Source organism: Aquarana catesbeiana, linkage group LG03, assembly GCF_042186555.1.
Source record: "Aquarana catesbeiana isolate 2022-GZ linkage group LG03, ASM4218655v1, whole genome shotgun sequence".
Taxonomy (NCBI): domain Eukaryota; kingdom Metazoa; phylum Chordata; class Amphibia; order Anura; family Ranidae; genus Aquarana; species Aquarana catesbeiana.
Genome location: NC_133326.1, coordinates 323,731,251 through 323,751,257, shown reverse-complemented (window position 1 = coordinate 323,751,257; position 20,007 = coordinate 323,731,251). Strand labels below are relative to the sequence as shown.

Below are 20,007 nucleotides of genomic sequence, written 5' to 3'. Positions count from 1 at the left end.
ATATACACACCGACAACCAAAAAATAGAGTGGGACCAGTATCGCTTAGAGATCAGCAAGAATACAAATTTTAAATGGCAAGTATAAAAATTGCTTATCCATTGAGGGACACAAGAATTTAGAAACAGTCAAACAGTCAGGGTGTGTAAAAAGGCAGCCCCAACTGTAGTATCCACTGACCGATCCAAGATACTGGCAACCATCTGTAATAGGAGGTACCTTAAGGACCAATGCCCAAATTATCACATAAAAAAAAAGTAGACGTCAGGAGGGGGATCAACCTGGTGAGCCAGACCAGAGATGCCCCAGCCATTGGCAATGACCCTACCTGAGGAACACAGAGCCCAACACCGTGGGAACCCACTAGCAAGCTACCAAAACAGGTGGGTCAATGCAGAACTAGACAAATACCACCATGTGGAAAGAAAGACAAGTATTAAAATAACAGATCCCCAGAAAGGAGTTCGGTCGACTAAAATAGGTTCAAAAAGGAATATTCCAGCTGGTCTATATGAGAAAGCTGAAGCCTTATAATGCTAACCCTTAGAAACCAAAATGATAAGAGAAGAGATTTCCAGGACAGGCAACCAATCTTGCAGCAAGATATCCACAAGACATGAGAGCCCTCGCAGTAGGATATTCTCCATAGATAGCCAAATAACCCCTTAAAATCAAACAAGGTACCCACTCTTCAACTTAGACTGACTGAAAGAAGAAAATTGTGAAAGGAGACACTGGCACTAGGGTAGGCAATAAGAATATTGCAACCCAGACTGGTGCACAAGATACCGGAAGAACAAAGGGAGGAGCAGGGATCCATCCACCTAAATAGCTGTAGGCATCTCTAGGTCTGACAGAGGCACTTTTCAAACCTGCCTACCATGCTCTTGGAAGCATTTGGCCCACGATTACCCACCAAAACATCCTCAGCCAAGGGGCAGGATGCTTAGCCTTGCTTCTGAGAAAATTTACCTGCTTAAGGACAGGAATGAAGGAAGGAATCTGAGGGACTTCCAACTATGCTTCACATCAGCCACTGAGGGGAGGACCCAACTTTAATTGAAAAAAAAAAAAAAAAAAAAAAAAAATCCTATAAAAAGGTCTCCAGATATACACCAATCCCATCAGGGGCCACTGACAGCAGGATCCCTATGTGTTCTACCTGCAGAGAACCCAAGGGAGCACTGGGCCATCTAGTGATGAATACTTCCTGTCACACAGGATATAGACACACATGTGCTGTATCCCCTTCTGTCTATGTGGAGACCCCCAAAAACAGAGGAGGGCTAGATGATGTCTTGCCTTTAAAAAGGAAGACCGTGCAGTCATGTGTAGCACACTTTGCATCATCCAGTGAGGGACTGCCTAACCCACCGAACTTCCTGAGATGAAGGCTCTGAAACACTTAAGTGATGTCCAACAGAGACCAGGCCAAAATACCGCATCTTAGAATCCCCTGAGGAAGCAGAACCAGATTGAAGCCCTAAGCATAGGGATGCACCCACAGGCGATGTCCATACAGAGTGGGGAAACCACACCATGAAGGCTGAAAAGGACTGAGAATCAGAAGGAAAAAACAAAAATACAAACCAAAAAAAAAAAAAAAAGAACCAAACACACACATTGGGAGGGTATTCCTTTGGCACTCTACAAGCCCTGAAAAAGTGAAGGGGGAAGAATTTTCCCCATGCATAAGAAAGAGATCACACTTCTTAAGCAAAGATGTGAGCCAAGAAACCTTGCCTGAAGGTGAGCCACAGCCACCCACACTCACCACCTGAGAAGCCTGATATATTCGATGCTTGTAAATATTAGGCTTACCTGAAGGGTTCTGGAAAACTGACCATCTTTAAAAGCTGGTCATTCCAAATTTGGAGGTGCCTGAAAAAAAAAAAAAAAAAAAAAAAAGGCACTAGGATGGACATAGTCCAGTCAAGCAGCAACAGAAGGCTCTGAAGGAGATCACAAAAGTCCTTATTACAAAAGGGAATAGCAGGAATGGATCCCTGCTGATCTTGTAGGTCAGGAGGTTCCTCAGGAGCGGAGCAATTCTAGGTGTCCAGAGTACAATGAGAGTTTCAGCAGCATCTGAGCATTAACAATCCTGAATGGGAGAGTGTAAATCCATGCAGGGTACCATTCTTTAGGGCCAATTCCTACCAGTATAGAATGAGGGCTCCTGTGAACTAAGGAACTAAGATCAATCTGTGTAGACTGCTGAGAAAAAAAACAAACAAAACACACCGCAAAAGATCACGGTGCAGATAAACACAAACAAACACTCTTGAATGAAAAATGGTAAAGTAACTTGAGCAGGGCATTTCATCAGGATTACCCATCCAATGTAAATTGGGTCACACAGACTGATGTTGAAGACACTTGTTTCTCCATGGCTTTTGTAGTGCACACTTCAGAGGTTACCATTCCTGGAAACATCTCTCCTGTTGTTGGCTACCAAGTGAGAACATCTTCAGCATCTGACTGACATGGAGGGGTATTTCTGATAATCTGCCCTGATCAAGCCACTTTATTGCAGCACTACCATTGTTTATTAAAAGGTGTTATCTACATAATCCAGTGTGCTCAGTTTTGTGTTTGTATTTTGTTTCTTATATGGTCTTTGGACATATTTAGTGCTTCCCAGGACTCACATTTGCCTCGGTACATATGAAAGAGACCTTACTCATCAGAAACGGGGTCAAACCCTAGGCTGTGGACCTGGCTATAACCTAGATGTTTATGGAACGCAAAAGGAAAATTAAAAAAAAAAAAAAAAAAAAAAGTCTGGCTTACATTTTTTTCTGTTAGCCAATGTCCCATCTCCTGTAGGCAACAGTATAACCCAATTGTCAAAGAATTCCTGTGTCCCTTAATGGATGAGAAAGTGTAGTGTTTACTGGCCTAATTTGCAAGACAACCAAGAACAAAATCTGTATAACAAATACAAAAAAAAAAAGTTTGAGCTTTTCCTAGTTTGAGTAGTAGTCACAAGAGGGCAATATTTGATTATTTTCTTGCGTACATTTTTTTGCAAGATGTTCTAAATGGATTGCAAGTGAAGTCATCAAAAGAAAAAAAAAAACCCACAACCTTTTGTCATTCCAACAGTGCATATAAGGTGAGCCCAGTCTAAACACGTTCACATCATTCACAGAGTGAATAACATGGTTACAGCTTACAAAATGGCAGTTTTGACAGGAAATGCAACTCATCTATCTAGGACTCGGTGACAGAGGCCCTATGGCATTGTTCTTAGAGGATTCAAAGTCTACATTCCACTAAAAGGCTACTGCCACTGTTTGTAAAACTGCCTATTACAATTTACATTGGCTACTGAGCTTCAGTTCAAAACCTGCTGCAAATATGAAGGCTCCCGTGGCATCACATATCTGAATAGTTGATTACTTTAGAAAAACAGCTGAAAACCCTTGACATGGGCACAAATCTGAAAAGATAAAAGGGATGCTTATAAAACGGTCAAAATGTTTTGTGCAGAAAAATGGCTGTGTAGATTTAAAATGCAGCATAAAAAAGTACAACCTTGGTCATTGTAAATGGAATGTAGCCTCAAGGTATGGAATGATTAATTTGGTCTATACGACTCACCAGGGAGCTAGGTTGACACATCACACAATCAAAAACACAAAACAAGAAAAAGAAAGAAGGTGTCAAAACAAAAATACTACATATCTCTAAGATATAAAAGGGAACAAAGATTTGTCCAATACAATCAACTGGCCCGTTTTATTGTCAGGCATCCAGGCTTTTCATAAAATATGGTGAACAAACAGCTGGCTGCTAGCAGTTAAGAAAGTTAGGAAAAAAAAAAAAAAAAAAAATTGTAAACAATTTTATCATTAAGATGGCAGTAAATGTTTATATAGAGAGTAAACCATGCAATTACGTTAAGGGGAAACCAAGGCCATTAGGTAAGCACATATTGGGGGGGTGGGGTGGAGTGAAGATCCAAAACTACTCCGTATCTGGGCCGTTCTAGTACAAAGAAATCCACACACAAATGACAATCACCCCCCCACCCAAAAAAAAAAAAAAAAAAAAAAAAAAAAAAAAAAAAAAAAAAGGAGAAAGAAGGGGTGCACATCAGCAGCTCTATTAAATACCAAACTATAAAAGCTGCAACAGCTCCAGTGTTTGACAATCCAGGGTTCAGAGGTGGACACTCCACACCATCCTGGAAGCAGTTTTTATACAAGGAGGAGTCCCTTCCAGATTCATGGCTTAGAAGACATGTCAGGTCCAAATGGGGTGTAGTCTCTCCTGTTTGTTATATAGATATACAATATATTTATAAATATAAATCACTGTCACACTGCCTTTTCTGTATGATACATGCACATATATTACACCTTTGCTTCCAATGCCGGCCCCTCCAAGGAGGGGAGGAAGTTTGGATTTATGTGGGTCTTGTTGCACAGATAGACGTCATTGTTCCCCAATCAGCAGGACAGAACACGCTGCATTTATATCACCTCATCCACACTCAAGAACATTCCAATCAATACTATGAAGTACAAGGAGGTATTCCAGTATCAGTTCATGCTGAGTAGTCTCTGCTGTTACGGTGCAGTCGTGTAAGGCAGGCTACAGTGTCCAGGAGGCTCATGGGCATTCAGGGCAATGTGTCACCAGTTTGCCTTCACAGCTCTAATGTCACTAATTAAATTCTGAGCCAAGCAGATCCCAAAAATCTGAAAAACATGACAAAAGTAAAACAATATTTCATGCAAGTTTTTTTGTTTTTTTTTTTATTAAAAAGTCAAATTATATCCATATTTTCCAAAAATTACCATATACACATCCACTACATAATGGCCCTGTAATCCAATTTAAAGGAAATCCTTTCTTCCCATTTTTCTGTCTCTTGTAACATCTTCCATGAACTTTCAAGCCTTTGCCTCCCCCTCACTTCCATTTGTTTGAAAACAGCCAGTGCATATTAGTTGGGTTCATGTGCATTGCTCTACGCACACTACAAATCGCAGGTCCATAGTCCCCAGTCCATCTGTCTGGAGAGTAAAGAGAAGGTGGCTACATTCCTACGTACAGTGGGACCATGGAGAACAAAGGTAGCTGCCCGCCAACAGAAGTCAGGTCACAGTAGCACAAAAGGAGTTTGGGGATTTGAAGGAAGCCGAGAGCAATAGAAGGTAGATTTGCAAGAAGAAAAAAAAAAAAAAAAAAAAAAAACACAACTTTATACTGTAATAGATTTTCTGCCTTTTTAAAAATCAGAATTTAGTGTCACTTTAATGAGAACCCCACCCAAAAATCAAACTCTTATCTCTTTTGCAAAATTTATAAAACGCCCAACTGAAATTTGCATCTCTGCTTCATAATACTGGTGTTTTAATCCTGGTTGCCTTCTACATAAAGGCCAAGACCTGTCCCCTACTAATAAAGGCACATTTCAAAACTGAACTTGCATAAGATCTAACCATCAGTGTCTGCAAGAGTTTCAAGAAGCCGGTGAAGATTCTAACCAAAAGTTCAAACAAAGTTGAAATAACCAGAATAAAAGCATTTTTTTTTTTTAACCTATGCCTGAAAGCCATCGCCTCACCGGATATGGAGGCAAACTAAGGAGAGAACATGGGTGGAGCTGAACTGCGCTATGTGGACAGAGCTTGGAACAAAGCCTGTACAAGTGCCCCCATAGCAAGCAGTTTGATATGGGAGCACTTGGAGGGAGGAGCCAGGAGCAGCAGTGAGTGGCTCTCCAGAAGAAGATTGGGGCTGCTCTGTGCAAAACTATTGTACAGAAAAACAAGTGTGTTTGTCTTAATAAAAATATTTTTACACTCACTTTAATGCATATAATGCATTAAAGCAGAAGTAAAGTTGTGGGGAAGGGTTGGGACACAACACACAACCTTCTCCCTGCAAGGTAGAGGCATATGAAAAAAAAAACAAAAACAAAAAAAACAAAAAAACAAACAAACAAACTTGCCTTAATCTGGCCATACACCTATAGATTATCTGCAGATTTTCTATGGTTAGATAGAAAATGTGCAACAGATCTCTCCATGTTTGCTAAACTGTGTGGATGGAGGAATCTCCCACTTTTTCCATCTAACCATAGAAAATCTGCAGATAATCTATAGGTGTATGGCCAGCCTTAAAAGCGAAGCACTCCAGAAGCGTTCTGTCACCGCTAACAGGAAAAGGCATACTAGCACATTATGGAAAATGTACCTTGAAACCAAGCCATCCAGTGGCCCGCTGTCGCTGCTGACAGGGCTTCCATCCTTACCCAGCCTTCCTTCTGGCCAAGCCATATCACGCGAAGAAGGAGTCACAGTTTACAGCACTGGACTCTGAAGGAATGGCACAGGTATGCCGTTCCTTCAAAGCATATGCGCCTGTGATGTCACCGGCTGCAGGGACACTGAATGTCTCCTAAATGGTGCACATTTAGGAGATATTCCTTGTACCTACAGGTAAGCTTTATTAGAAGCTTACCTGTAGGTAGAAGTGTCTGGTGGGGGATTTACTGCCACAAAACCTTAAGCCTTTAGAACCACTTTAAAGTCCAGGCAACACCTAACTCGCTGTACTTGCCTGTTCTGCAGTCAATCGGGTCCGGTTTCCAGCGGCAGAAGCTGTGTGCAAGAGAGGACCTACAACGGCTGTGAAATGGAGTCACCCAGAGACTTACTATGGGGCTTCCGTTGTCAGCCGCCTCTCCTGCACCTGCCTCCACACTGAAGCCACCGCTGACAGCTGATGCTGGGACAGACCTGCTCGGCTGCAGAATAGGCAAGTACAGCAATTTTTGCTTTACAGGGCTAGATGTGGCAGAGAGCAGGTTTAGCGTTGGGTTTTGCCTGAACTTCCACTTTAAGACTAGTATCAATATAGACACATACGCAGAGCACCCACAACAGCACCTAGGTGAATATATAGATTGTCCTTTCAATTTGATCCACTGTAACATGCTTTAGACTGAAGCCACTGTAAAATTAAAGGGCTAGAGTTGGGGGGAGGGCGGGGGCTCATTTCAAGGCCTTAAGGGGACCACAAGCAAATGGAGCAGCACACCCCTGACCCAACATAAATGGTTAGCACACCCACTCTGCGCATGGGTGCTACTCATTGCAAGAAGACTGATGTAGGGAAATAACACTTCAATGAACAGATCCTATTACTTGACATCAGCCTCCAAACTGTGTGCAAGGCAGGCACACTTTGACAAGACAGAGCACCAATTACTCAGCTTGATGCAGGGAGATTTGAAAGGGCAGCCAATGGATGCCTACAGTGTCACAGTGCCTTACACCGTTTAGATCTTACTTAAATATTTTCACTTTACCAGAGTGGACAGCATTTCTTAAAATGCATCTGAAGTGTTTTACCTACAGCAACGGCAGGTATGTTGAGAGAGATTGATGTGATGTGAGCACAGATATCAGCAGTCAGAAAATTCACAGGAAAAGTACACCAATGTCTGCACGAACCCCAGTGACTCTGAATGACCGTTCAACACATAGTCAGAACAGAAATAGTCACACGTTTGGTTGGATGCAGCTGTGACTCCCCAGGACACAGGAGGACCAGTGTGACAGCCAGTAGCTATAGTAAGATTTCATGCACAAATAACACTTTAGCAGTCATCGATCATTAACAAGTTTAGAAGAAGGGCCCCGAGATGGACAGTAGAAAAAAAAGGTTTTAGATGTTCAGGTAGTTAACGAGCCATTAAGCTATATTGCCATTTAAAACAAACGTGTCAGAATTCTGACAAATTACTTTCAGTAACATTATGACTGGGTTGTTATAAGCAACTGAAGTTCTACACAAATTATAAACTTCGCCATGAAAAATGTAGCCTATCTTCCCATCTTGTCCTTAATAGGTGGTCCCATTGACCATATGGGAGATTCACGTGCAACTTCAGAAGTCTACATTCTCTGAAGATACTGATCGTTTTTAACCATTTTCTGGCTTCTGCTGAAGTTAGTTTGCTTTGCTTATATAATCACTTTATACAAGACTCAGCTTGAGTTGCTCAAGTCTACTTAAAAACGACTCCAAAAAAAAAAAAAGAACAAGTGCGCATTTTAATAGTGAATGTATGTTTGTAGGAAATCCTTGTTTCATGGTTTTCATAGCCATTATATATCAGTCCAGATAAAAATTTAGTAATATTTATTTGTGCAGGAAAACATTCTGAAGCAGTGCTGTGAAGTCCATTTTCATAACTAATACTTTACTAATCTGAAAAATCGGGCCATAGTCAGGGTCAAGATATAGGCAAACACTTCGGATGCAATTGATATTTCAATATCGTTGCAGCCTTGGTCCACAACCCATGTCACCAAGAAGTCTCCATCCAGCACTGGTGTTTTTACAGAAGGCATGGAGCACTAAAAACCCACAAATAAACCCCTGTACCTGTAGTAACGTCACACACATCTACATCCAGACCAAGATGCCCTGCAAATGGACAGTGAAAAGTAGCCGGGAAACTTTTTTTGTATCAGTTTGAATTTTAGATATCTGCTGCCATCTACTGTGCACTGTTAAAGTAACACTGCCAAAAGCATACATTTTAATTGGTTAGTATGTAAACCGAGTCTTCATTATGTATAAAATTACATTCTATACACAGATAAAAAAAATAAATGCAAACATTTGACCAGAATGGAGGATTTTTCGAATACAAACCTGCAATAATGCAACTGCCACAAAAACTGCAGCTACTATTATTAAGTTGTCTTGTAACCACTTCTCAAACTGGCCCACACATCCCTTGGTGTAAATATAACTCTGCTGCTCCAACTCCTGTTCACAAAGGATAAATAGTTTATTATAAACACAAAACAAAAGCACCAAAAATACAAACTATACTGCTAATGAGTACCACATGTAGAAAAATTGATTTAAAATCAAGACGATTTACAATAAATCACTAGTAAAAATACTTGATTTAAATTTTTAAAGAGCAACTGTCATCTGTCCCGCAGCAGCTCCTTCTGACCCGCTATTCACTCCCCAACAGTCCCATTCACTTTAATGAGATGGCTGGTGATGCAGCAGTGACAAGGTGAGGGATGTGTCAGCAGCAGGTGAGTGGATTCCCATCAACAGGCGCTGCCATGATGGATCTAAAATGACAGGTGCTCTTTAAAATGTAAGGACTCATTCTTGCTGGTAGTGTGAATGCATCAATGCAGTGCATGTTATCTCAGCTTGCAGAACTTGGATTCATTGAATGAGTTTACAAAAAATGTAAGTATTGCAGAATATACAGACTCATGCTACATAAGCTCCATTTCATGTCGAATAAACTAAAATTATAAATCTAAAATTAGAAAACCATCTTCCTAACCCAGTCACCCAGGGCTGAAGAGAATTGTCCCAGACAGAAGCATACCAAGCACCTAATACCAAAATTAGCCATAACTTTATGACCACAAATCGGTTCACTGAACATTGATTAACTCATTACACTGGTTTTCAAAATGTGGTGGAAAACATTAGGCAGCAAGTAAACATGTTGTCCCTGAAGCTGATGGCCAAAAATGGCCATCGCAGTATGAGGGCTGCATAGCCTCAGACCATGCAGGGTACCCATGCTGACTCCTTTCCACAGCCCAAAGTGCCTACATTGAGCATCAGATCTAGACCATGGAGCAATGGACCAAATTTTCATCTGTACCATGTGGATGGCTGGGTGCATGCAAGTGGCTTACCTGGGGCAGAGGAGGCACCAGAACGCAGTATAGGAAAAAGGCAAGCTGGCAGGGCAGAGTGATGCTTTGGGCATTGTTCTGCTGGAAACCTTGGGTCCTGCCATTCATGTGGATGTTACTTTGACACATACCACACCGTAAAAATGGTTCATGAAATAGTTTGAGGAATAAAAGTTTGAGGCGTTGACCTGGTTCCTCAAGTTCTCAATGCAGATCAAGCATCTCTGGGATCTGCTAGAAAAACAAGTCCAATCCGCAGAGGCTTCACCTCAAAACTTAAAGGACTTAAAAGGGTCTGCTACTGGTGACTTGGTGCCAGATACCACAGTATACCTTCAGGAGGTCTCAATGGGTCAGGGCTGTTTTGGCAGCAAAAAGGGGACCTACTCGATATTCGATGGGTGGTCATAAAAAGGTATGGCTGATCGATGTGTATATACGCTGAACCCTAGTCTCAGAAGAGAATGTTTCATCTTTTCTGCAGCCCAATGCTACTGGCAAATGAGCAGATAATGGTAGGCTTATTTTAGCAAGATCATGCTTCACAAAAGATAACAGCCTTGTATAATCTAGTTTCCAGTTTTACCCTGGTAAGAAAGGCCAATAAGCCATTTGACCTAAAAACACATGCAGACCTTCACATAATGAGCAGCCATTTTTGCCAGATCAATTATATCTTTGACAAAAACCTTACCAGCATGCCTCCAAGATACCCGCACTTCTACAATCTTGAGGTAATTAATTGCAAAGTAAAAAGAGCTTCAGAGAGTTCCAAGTATGTTAGATATAAAATGCTAATAGAGATATTTAAAAGCAAGTGCAAAAATACATGGGCATTCAAGCCAATAACTAAAAGGATTGAAAATCATTCCAAGCATGCTTTCAATTCATGATGGCAGTGACAAAAATACTACCAAGAGCCAGCCTTACCAGCTTCAGCCTAACATCGTATCCACACTGAGTGTTGGGAACATCCTCCTGTGGAGAGAAAGAGGATGTATATTTAGAAACACAGCTTGCTTTTTTAACTGCTAGCCCACAGGGTGTAAGCACTGAATATGTGGCACCTCTGGGATACTGATAACATTCCACTTAGCAAAGGAAGCTATAACCAAATGTGCCATGCTACACACAAGAAAATCAGAAGCAGAAATATATACAAAAAAAAAAAAAGCGTGGTATTCCAATACTTTAAAGAATGCAGTCAAACTTCAGTGGTTTCAGTAAACTCTGAAAACATCCCACAACTTGTTTAGTGTTGTATGGCAAGTCCAGATTGGATAAAGTGCAACAGGTGATTTTAAATTCTCAGGAGTCATTCAGGCTGGGTTCACACTGGTACGACAAACGCTCCGACATTGGGAGCTCATGTCACAGGACGTGTGAAAAATCAATGTTTCACCAGCGGGAGCCGTCTTAACTGGTCCGACACAAGTCGGTCCGACTTTGAAAATGCTCCCTGTACTGCTTTGGTCCGACTGATCCTACTTCAGCCCATTGAATATCGCCATATTGACTACGGCGTGCCCCCCCCCCCCCCCAATCCATTCCAGACCCTTATCCGAGTACACAGCCTGGCAGGTCAGGAATGGGGGTGGGGACAAACGAGCACCCCCCCCCCCTCCTGAACCATACCAGTCCACATGCCCTCAACATGTCTTTTTCCCACAAATAGAGCTTTCTTTTGGTGGCATTTGATCACCTCTGTGGTTTTTATTTTTTGCCATATAAAAACAAAACAAATTTTTTACTTTTTTCTAGAATATCCACCAAATAAAAAAAAAAAAAAAAAAAAAAAAGCGAACTGTAATAAGCGTATATAGATTGGCTTGTGCAAAAGTTATAGCGTCTAAAAACTATGGGAAAGATTTATGGCGTTTTAATTTTTTTTACTAGTAATGGCAGTGATCTGCAATTTTTAGCAGTACTGCGATGGACAGATCGGAGACTTGACACATTTTTGGGACAATTGACATTTATTGTGATCAGTGCTATAAAAATGCACCGATTATTGTATAAATGTCACTGGCAGGGAAGGGGTTAACACTAGGGGGTGATGAAGGGATTAACTGTGTTCCCACTGTGTGGGGATGGGACTAACCAGGAGAGATGACAGATCGCGGTCCCTACTTTGTAGGAACACACGATTTGTGTCTTCTCTCCCTTGACAGCACAGGGATTTGTGTGCCCCCCCACCCCAAAAGCACCTTGCCCCCATGTTGATGAGGACAAGGGCCTCTTCCGGACAACCCTGGCTTTTGGTTGTCAGGGTCAGCGGGCAGGGGCTTATCGGAATCTGGAAGCCCTGTTTAAACAAAGGGGCCCCCTGATCCTGCCCCCCCACCCTATGTGAATGAGTATGGGGTACAAAAAAAAAAAAAAAAAAAACCACCACCACACACCACGCAGTACAAAAAGGTTTTTGAAGTAATTTATTAAGACAGGTCTGGCTTCTCTTGCGATTTCTTCTCCCTCCTCTGCTGACGTCTTCCAGCCCCCTCCGGTTCTTCTCGCTCTTTTGCTGGGTCTTCTCCCCCTATTCTTCCAAAATGTTGACTCAATGAGATCTCCCGGTGTAATGCTGGGGCCGCCGTGTGCAATGACTTATATTGGCATGGGGCGGGACCATCCGCTGACATCATACGGAGGCCCCTTTCCTTTTGACGTTATCGCCCATCATGCCCCATGCCACGTCAAGCAAACCAATAGGCTAGGTGATCGTGACTGATTACTCCTCCGCGAGGCATATTGGATACACACGCTGGAAACGATACAGCCTGGTGGTCTCTACACCAATCTCTCTCTCAAGTTTCCTTGACGACAGATAATGATCTCTTCATCATTTTATCGGTTTTCTTTTGTTCTTCTTTGGTGTATTTGTCCTTGATAAACACAATGATGAGACACCTGTACAATACATACCGATGTCTAGTCTGAGTAGGGTTTGATCAGGTATAGTACATACCATGTAAATATCTTATTCTCTCCTTGCTTGTACTCTTTTCCTTTGTTTCTCACACCCTATGCTTACCTGGAATACTCGCTTAAGGTAGCCAATAGGTCATGGTCACCTGTGGTTTTTCCAATAGACTTTAATTAAGAGCTTAATGTGTCTATTTTTACCAATGGCTCGCACATTTTTTACAACCATTAAGCTAATACCATTGTTATGAGCGTAGAGTGCTTCACATAGGAGCCATTCACTTAGGTTTCTCTTTTTTTCTTCATGTCTATTTTATTACTTTTTTGGATCTAGTGATTTTTGTTACTTGTAGTTCTGTTTTTATTTAGATTGTTTTGATTTTTTTTTATATTTTTAATCTATATCTATTATTTAGACTTTCGTTTTTCATCATCATTTTATTTTAATTTTCTGCGCCACCTTTCCCCCCCCCCCCTCTTCTCCCTCCCCCCCCTCTCTACTTTTTTTCCCCCCCATTTTTTGCTTTTGTTCTTTTCATCTTTTTGCTCCCCCCCCCCCTTTTTTTTTTTCCTATTTATCTCCTTTTATTTCAGGTTCTCTCACCTTTTCTCCTATCTTATCACTCTTTAGTCTCTTGCCTTTCCTAGCTTTGCCCCTACACGCTTACACATCTTCTATCACTTTGGTATACCCAATGCGGTGCCGGCCTGACGTCACAGGTTTCCGTGGTGACGAAGGCCCCGCAGGTAGGTGTCCTCCCGTTACCCTGTCACTATGAGCACATGCGCAGCATACGTGGCACGCCGGCGTTACTGAAAGACAATCTAACCGCTGGGTCCTAGTGGCCTGTTCATACTTAAGCCTGTTTAATGTTACAGGGTTACCATTTGTGTAATGATTTTTGGCAGGCATTGACGTTACAGGGTGGGGGCGTTACCATTTTTTTCAGATTTTTGCATGTTCTGATTGGTGGCTGGTGTATTTATATTCTGCTTTGACATGGTTAAACTTCATCACATGCCTGAGGAAGGGACCTGCAGGGCTCCGAAACGTTGCACTTCTCTGTGATGTGATCTCTCTCAATAAAGAAATCTTTGGACGGTGATTGTTGATCCATGGTGTGCTGGCGAATATGTACACTTGCTTGATGGTTGCAGGACCCAGCATTATATGAGCCTTATTTGCCAGGTACGTGTGCAATAGGAATATTGACAAAGTATTTGTGGGGTCATTTGCGTCTTTTATACACACACCTGTATTGACAAGCGTTGCTTTCGTCTGCGGTCCAGTACGTGAAGAAAAAAAAAAAAAAAAAAAAAGCAGTACCTTTCACAAACTGTGCAATAGTGTAAATAGGCTCATTAAAGTACATTCATGTTACTTGCATAGGTGTTTGTTCTGCTCCTAAAAACAGATTTGAGTGCACCCAGTGTACACAAGCCCTAAAAAGCAAACTGCAGCCACATGGCTAAAGTTTAAAAAAAAAAAAAAAAAAAAAAAAACCCACCACAAACACTGCTGTGCTGTAACTTTAGAAATCTGCAGTGTTCACTTCAATGGTTTTAGGAGCCTAGAGCTTGGGGCTTGGAGGAAAGCCTGGTCGAGTGACATGTCCAAGTCCTCCCCACACCGCAAGGGTTAAAATGCTCATGTGAATTTTTTTTACTTCTATTGTAAGATTGATATATGCGGCTCCTTGCCAAGCTGCACGGGGCCAGCTGTCCCACATAGAGACCATCTCTTGTCAGGGTGGGTCAATGCCTGTAGAGTCTCCTTCCAGTTGGCACCACACTATAGTTTTAAAAGGAAGATTAAGAACCCACCCCAAAAAAAAAAAAAAAAAAATTTAAAAAATATTCAACTAGGTACCGTATGTCTTAATCGTCAACATGCAATATCATACTAATCATTTTCCTTCTAGACAAACTTCAAAAAGGCTCATTCACACTTAACCACTCTGTTTTAGTATATTAAATAGATACGGGTTAAAGGATTGCGTTGGGCAGCTCATTCATTACATATGGGCTGCCAACACAAAACAATGAATGAAACCCTTGCAAGAACCTTTTAACAATGCAGCGCACCACATGACACAGCCGATGCATTTTGTAATGCGCTGTGCTGTACAATGTGTTGGGATGCCATACACAATGAATGGCACTTAGAGCAGGTACCTTTCCATGTTTTATGGCAATGAGCATTACCGCGTACAACTCACAAGTGTGAAAATGCATAATATTGAATACAAAATCAACTATGTTCACCAAAAGTGCACTGCTATAAAATTACTGCTATGTGAATCTGTGGATTGAGGATTATACAAAATCCCAGCTATCTGAAATGCTCAGATAAAGAAAATAAAGAATGTGGAGCTTCTTACTGCGGGGTCCTTCACACAGCAGGAAAACGGGACTCCACAGCGCTCTCTGCTTGGATTAGAGTCTGTGCAATTGAAGTAAATATTGAGGTTCCAGTCATTGGGTCCATGAGCACCACAGCAAGACCACTGAAAAAAAAAAAAAAAAAAAAAAGTTATACAAATATAAAGTGCAAGTCAATGTCCACCAACAAACAAAAAAAAAAAAAAAAAGCCACACACTCGGGTCCCTTAGGACAGGGCTTGACAAATTTGCTTGGAATCTAGGAGCCAGCTAAAAAAGTTAGGAGCCAGGTTTTTTTTTTTTTTTTTTTTTTTTAAACGACCGACAATGGTTAATTTTTATATTGAAAATAAAGCTATCTTAAATTTACACGGAGACGACTAGAACGAATGTGACTGCTTTTATTTCCTGCCATGCAGGGACACAAGACCGCCATATCCCCGCTAAGGGTCCAATCAGGTCCGCCTGAAAAACTGACAGGCGAACCTGATCAGACAGCCCGTGTGAAAGGGGCCAAGCAGGGAGATGACAAATAATAAATTCATTTTAATTAACCACTTCCTTCCCGCAGGACGACTATATACGTCCTGTCTTTGAAGAGAAATACCGTTGTTATGGTAGCAGCTAGCTACCATAACCCCAGTATCTTCTTCAAGAGCCGGCGGTTCTCTTTCAGATAAAAGTGGTCTCTGCAGTAGATTCGCAGCGAGATCACTTTTATCGGCGGCAGGCATTTTTTTTTTTTTTTTTTTTTCTTTTTTAATGCAAATATGAGATCTGAGGCCAGATCTCATATTTAAGAGGTCCTGTCATGCTTTTTTTCTATTACAAGTGATTTTTACATTCCTTGTAATAGGAATAAAAGTGACCTTTTTTTTTTTCTAAAAGAACAGTGAAAAAATAAACGTTAAAATGAAAAAATAATAAGAAAAAAAAAATTAAATGTGCCCCATCCCTTGTAATAGAAATAAAAGTGACACTTTTTTTTTTTTTTTTAAACAGTGTAAAAATAAAAAATAAAAAAGTAAAATATATAAGAGAAAAAATAATTTTTTTTAAACGCGCCCCGTCCCGCCGAGCTCGCTTGCAGAAGCGAACGCATATGCGAGTAGCGCCCGCATATGAAAGCGGTGTTCAAACCACACATGTGAGGTATCGCCACGATCGTTAGAGCGAGAGCAATAATTCTAGCCCTAGACCTCCTCTGTAACTCAAAACATGCAACCTGTAGAATTTTTTAAATGTCGCCTATGGAGATTTTAAAGGGTAAAAGTTTGTCGCCATTCCACGAGCGGACGAAATTTTGAAGCGTGACATGTTGGGAATCAATTTACTCGGCGTAACATTATCTTTCACAATATAAAAAAAATTGGGCTAACTTTACTGTTTTCTTATTTTTTTAATTAAAAAAAGTATTTTTTCCCAAAAAAGTGCGCTTGTAAGTCCGCTGCACAAATACGGTGTGACAGAAAGTATTGCAATGACCGCCATTTTATTCTCTAGGGTGTTAGAATAAAAAATATATATAATGTTTTGGGGTTCTAAGTAAAGGGAAGGAGATGAGCAGGCAGTGAAAACAGGTAGGGAAAGCTCCATTAGCATTGGTGGATGTCTTGTCATACCAACGGCCACCACCAGAGGGCACCCGATTGCAGAAGGAACCATAGGACAAGGACTGCAGTAGGCCGCAAAGCCGGGGCCTCAATTACCGGCGCGGCCCAACGCGATCGCGCCGGGAGGGGGGGGGGGGGGTGTCGAACGGACACAGGATACCCCAGCTGTGCCGCCCCAGGCGCCAGGTCGCTAATTCTAGTCGCAAATGCGACCTGGCGCCCGGGGTTTGTCGAGCCCTGCCTTAGGACATACTAGGGTTTCCAGAGAAAGGGAGGGGTGCTGCGCTAACCAGAGGGTCTATACCTCATTAGTTGTGGGATCAAAGGCCTCAGTATAATAGAATACATACACATATAAAATCGCATGAGTTGGAGTATATAAACCGCACTATTCCAGGACCATAACTAGATACATCCAGCCAGCAATTAGGATCCTGTAGAGTCGGCAAGCGGGTACATAGGGACGCAGTAGAGACCCAGGACCTTGCGATTATACAACATACATGCGGTTGACCTAGCACCGCTAGGTAAGGGGCCATTACCTACACTAGCGCATGCTGCATGAAGAAGACACAGAGTGTTTTGTCTGCATAGCATCACCTCACTGTTATATATTGCTGAGTTTGAGCACTTTTTTTTTTGTGCACCATTGATTAGATTCGCCCTGAGTTGCACTTTGTTTTTGTTTTGGACACTTGATATAATTTTTTTGGACACTAGCAAGTATTTTGTCTACTCACTGGATTACCCACACTGAACTTTCATTTTTGCACTTGCAGCAACACGAAGATTTTGGCGATTATGCCTTTCTCATTTTTCATGTGATATATTCTTCTCGTGCAATTTTGTTCTATTTATTTATTGGTCTATAGCACATTGCATTATTTCAGTTTACTTAAGGCACGAGAGCACCAGCACTTTAACATATTGGACATTATTGGACTGAATGAATTTTAGTCAATGTTTTATTGTTTATATTCATCACTTGTTTGGACCATTTTATATATATTGTTTATACTTCTATCACTAACCACCCCTCCCCCCAATTTCTAGATACCACCTTTACCTATGCGTTTTATATACTCCAACTCATGCGATTTTATATGTGTATGTATTCTATTATACTGAGGCCTTTGATCCCACAACTAATGAGTATAGACCCTCTGGTTAGCGCAGCACCCCTCCCTTTCTCTTTTTAATTTTCTTTCTGGGCTTATGTTTGGGCCCTGATTTTGGTGCATGCAGCTGTCCGGGTGTAGATGGTTTATATACCTCTTGAATTGCAGTTAGAAGTCTACACGATTACTACACTTTTTTCCAAATTGGTAGCGCAGGAATAGCTCCCGTTTTTCCATATACTAGGGTTTCCAGCCAGTGATGCTGAATAAAGTAAAAGCGATCTGCTGGATCGCCTTTACAGGTAACAGAGAGGTGCCCCCGCCCTCCGGGCCACTCCCGTTTCAGAGAGCTAGGGATAGAATACACCCCAGATCTCTCCATAAAGAGGACCTATCACGGCCCAAGCCATCACATGCTATCCCTTGTGATAGCAATAAAGTTGATCAAATTAAAAGAGAAGTGTTAAAAAAAAAAAAAAAAAAAAAAAAAAAAAAACTGAGCACACCACCCAATTAAATTTATCTATTACAGGTATGATATTGTCGCAAACATCATAGCAAGAGCAATAATTCTAGCACCAAACCTCCTGTGCAACTCTAAAATGGTAGCCTGAAAAGGCTTTTGAAGAGTCACCTGTAGAGATTTTTAAACACCATAGTTTATCACCATGCCATAGGTGTACACAAATATAAAGTGTGACATGTTATCCATTTACTCCATGTACCATCTTTTCTATTAAACAAAAAAGCGGGATATTGCGTTTGTATGCAAGAAAATTCATTAAAAGTAATCCCCCCCCAAATAAAAAAAAAAAACTTGCATTTGAAAAACTGCTGCGCAAACATTGTGACAAATACAACTACCAACATTTTTTTTCTGTTGGGCCTTTGTTTGTACAAAATATGTTTGTGGGTTTTTTTTTTTTATTTTTTATTTTTTTTACTTAGAACAAACTTAAAAAACCTCCCCTCTGATTTTTACATATATGAGTGGCAGAATTGGCTTGGGTGCTAGTATGTAAAAACAATACACATTTTTGTACCTAGTTGCTACAAAAGTGCATTTCTCCAGAGTTTACACTAGAGGGCAGCAAAGGTGTGGCACTGAACTACATAAATACGGACATTACAGCAATCCAAATTAAAATAGGTGCGGGAAAAAATATGCAACAAGAAGCTGGGACAGTCACTGACAAAGTACAAATACATACTTACATATTCCTGAGCAAAATCAATGAGGTTTTGCAGGTCTATATCATCACGATATGCCTTCACATTGTTGTTAATAAAGAAGTTGAGTTGATCTTTAATCCAGTCCTTAAATACAAAGGCCAGGATCCCTGCAGTCAGCTCAAGGAAAAAGATAAGCCCCAGGAAGACCGAAAACTGCAAAAGTGGAGAAAATAGGTGATCAAAAAAAAGGACCTGGTAACCAATTACTCTGCATTCAAAGCTTTTTACTGTACTTCCAATAGCCAATCATTGGACACCTGTGAAGAACATACATCTGCTTGGATTTTGGGACATGTAAAAGCTGTTGCTCAAAATTAATAGTAAAAAAAAAAAAAAAAAAAACACCCCATCTCACACACACACACAGTACATCTCTACAATACCTGAACATTTCCCAACATTTTCTCGTAAAACACTACAAGTACAAAAATCCCTGTATTTTTCAGAAATGCAGTGTGTTCCTTGAGCTTAGTTTAAAATTTGGGGATGGGTGCCAGTGAAAACAGGCTGTTGAGCTGTGTTTTTACTGTCCACCAACAGCCCACTTAGGTTGTAAAAGGTTCCAGTTTTAATTTTTTGTTTTTATATATTTACCTGCTTTGTGCAATGCTTTTGCACAGAGAAGCCCTGATCCTAGTGTCCCTCCGCCCTGCTGAGTGCCCCCAGAGCAAGCAGCTTGCTCTGGGGGAAAGCGTGCATGCTTGCTTGCTCCTGGGCCACCTGTGTGTGTGTGTCCATGTGACACAGAGAATTGCTCAGGCCCATCCCCCCACTCTTTTCACACTAGCTGTGATTGACAGCAATCAGGAGCCAATAGCTCACACTGCTGTGTCTAGGTCAGTGAGGAGGCAGAGACTTGTGAGAGCTTCTGCTCTTGTGCACATAGCCGTATCGGGAGCTCAAGTTCAGTATAAGGTAAACCTTCAGCCTTTAAAACCACTTTAAGCTACAAACGGAGCCAGACTGGGATGTACCTATGTCGAGGATTTGCGCCGTAGTGGGGTGGGGGAGGTGGGTGAGGAGGTCC

General features: G+C 41.3%; 1 protein-coding gene across 1 annotated transcript in view; it reads right to left on the bottom strand.

The window, feature by feature from the left end:
* Positions 1 to 1,063: 1,063 nt before the first annotated feature.
* TSPAN17 (tetraspanin 17) overlaps positions 1,064 to 20,007 on the bottom strand; it is an 84,315-nt gene continuing 65,371 nt past the window's right edge. Inside the window, exons 4-8 of the mRNA XM_073620466.1 lie at positions 18,963 to 19,133; positions 15,016 to 15,141; positions 10,643 to 10,690; positions 8,685 to 8,801; positions 1,064 to 4,708 (exon numbers count right to left, since the gene is read on the bottom strand). Coding sequence (XP_073476567.1) covers positions 4,643 to 4,708; positions 8,685 to 8,801; positions 10,643 to 10,690; positions 15,016 to 15,141; positions 18,963 to 19,133 — 528 coding nt within the window. The 3' untranslated portion in view covers positions 1,064 to 4,642. The remainder of the gene's footprint in view (positions 4,709 to 8,684; positions 8,802 to 10,642; positions 10,691 to 15,015; positions 15,142 to 18,962; positions 19,134 to 20,007) is intronic.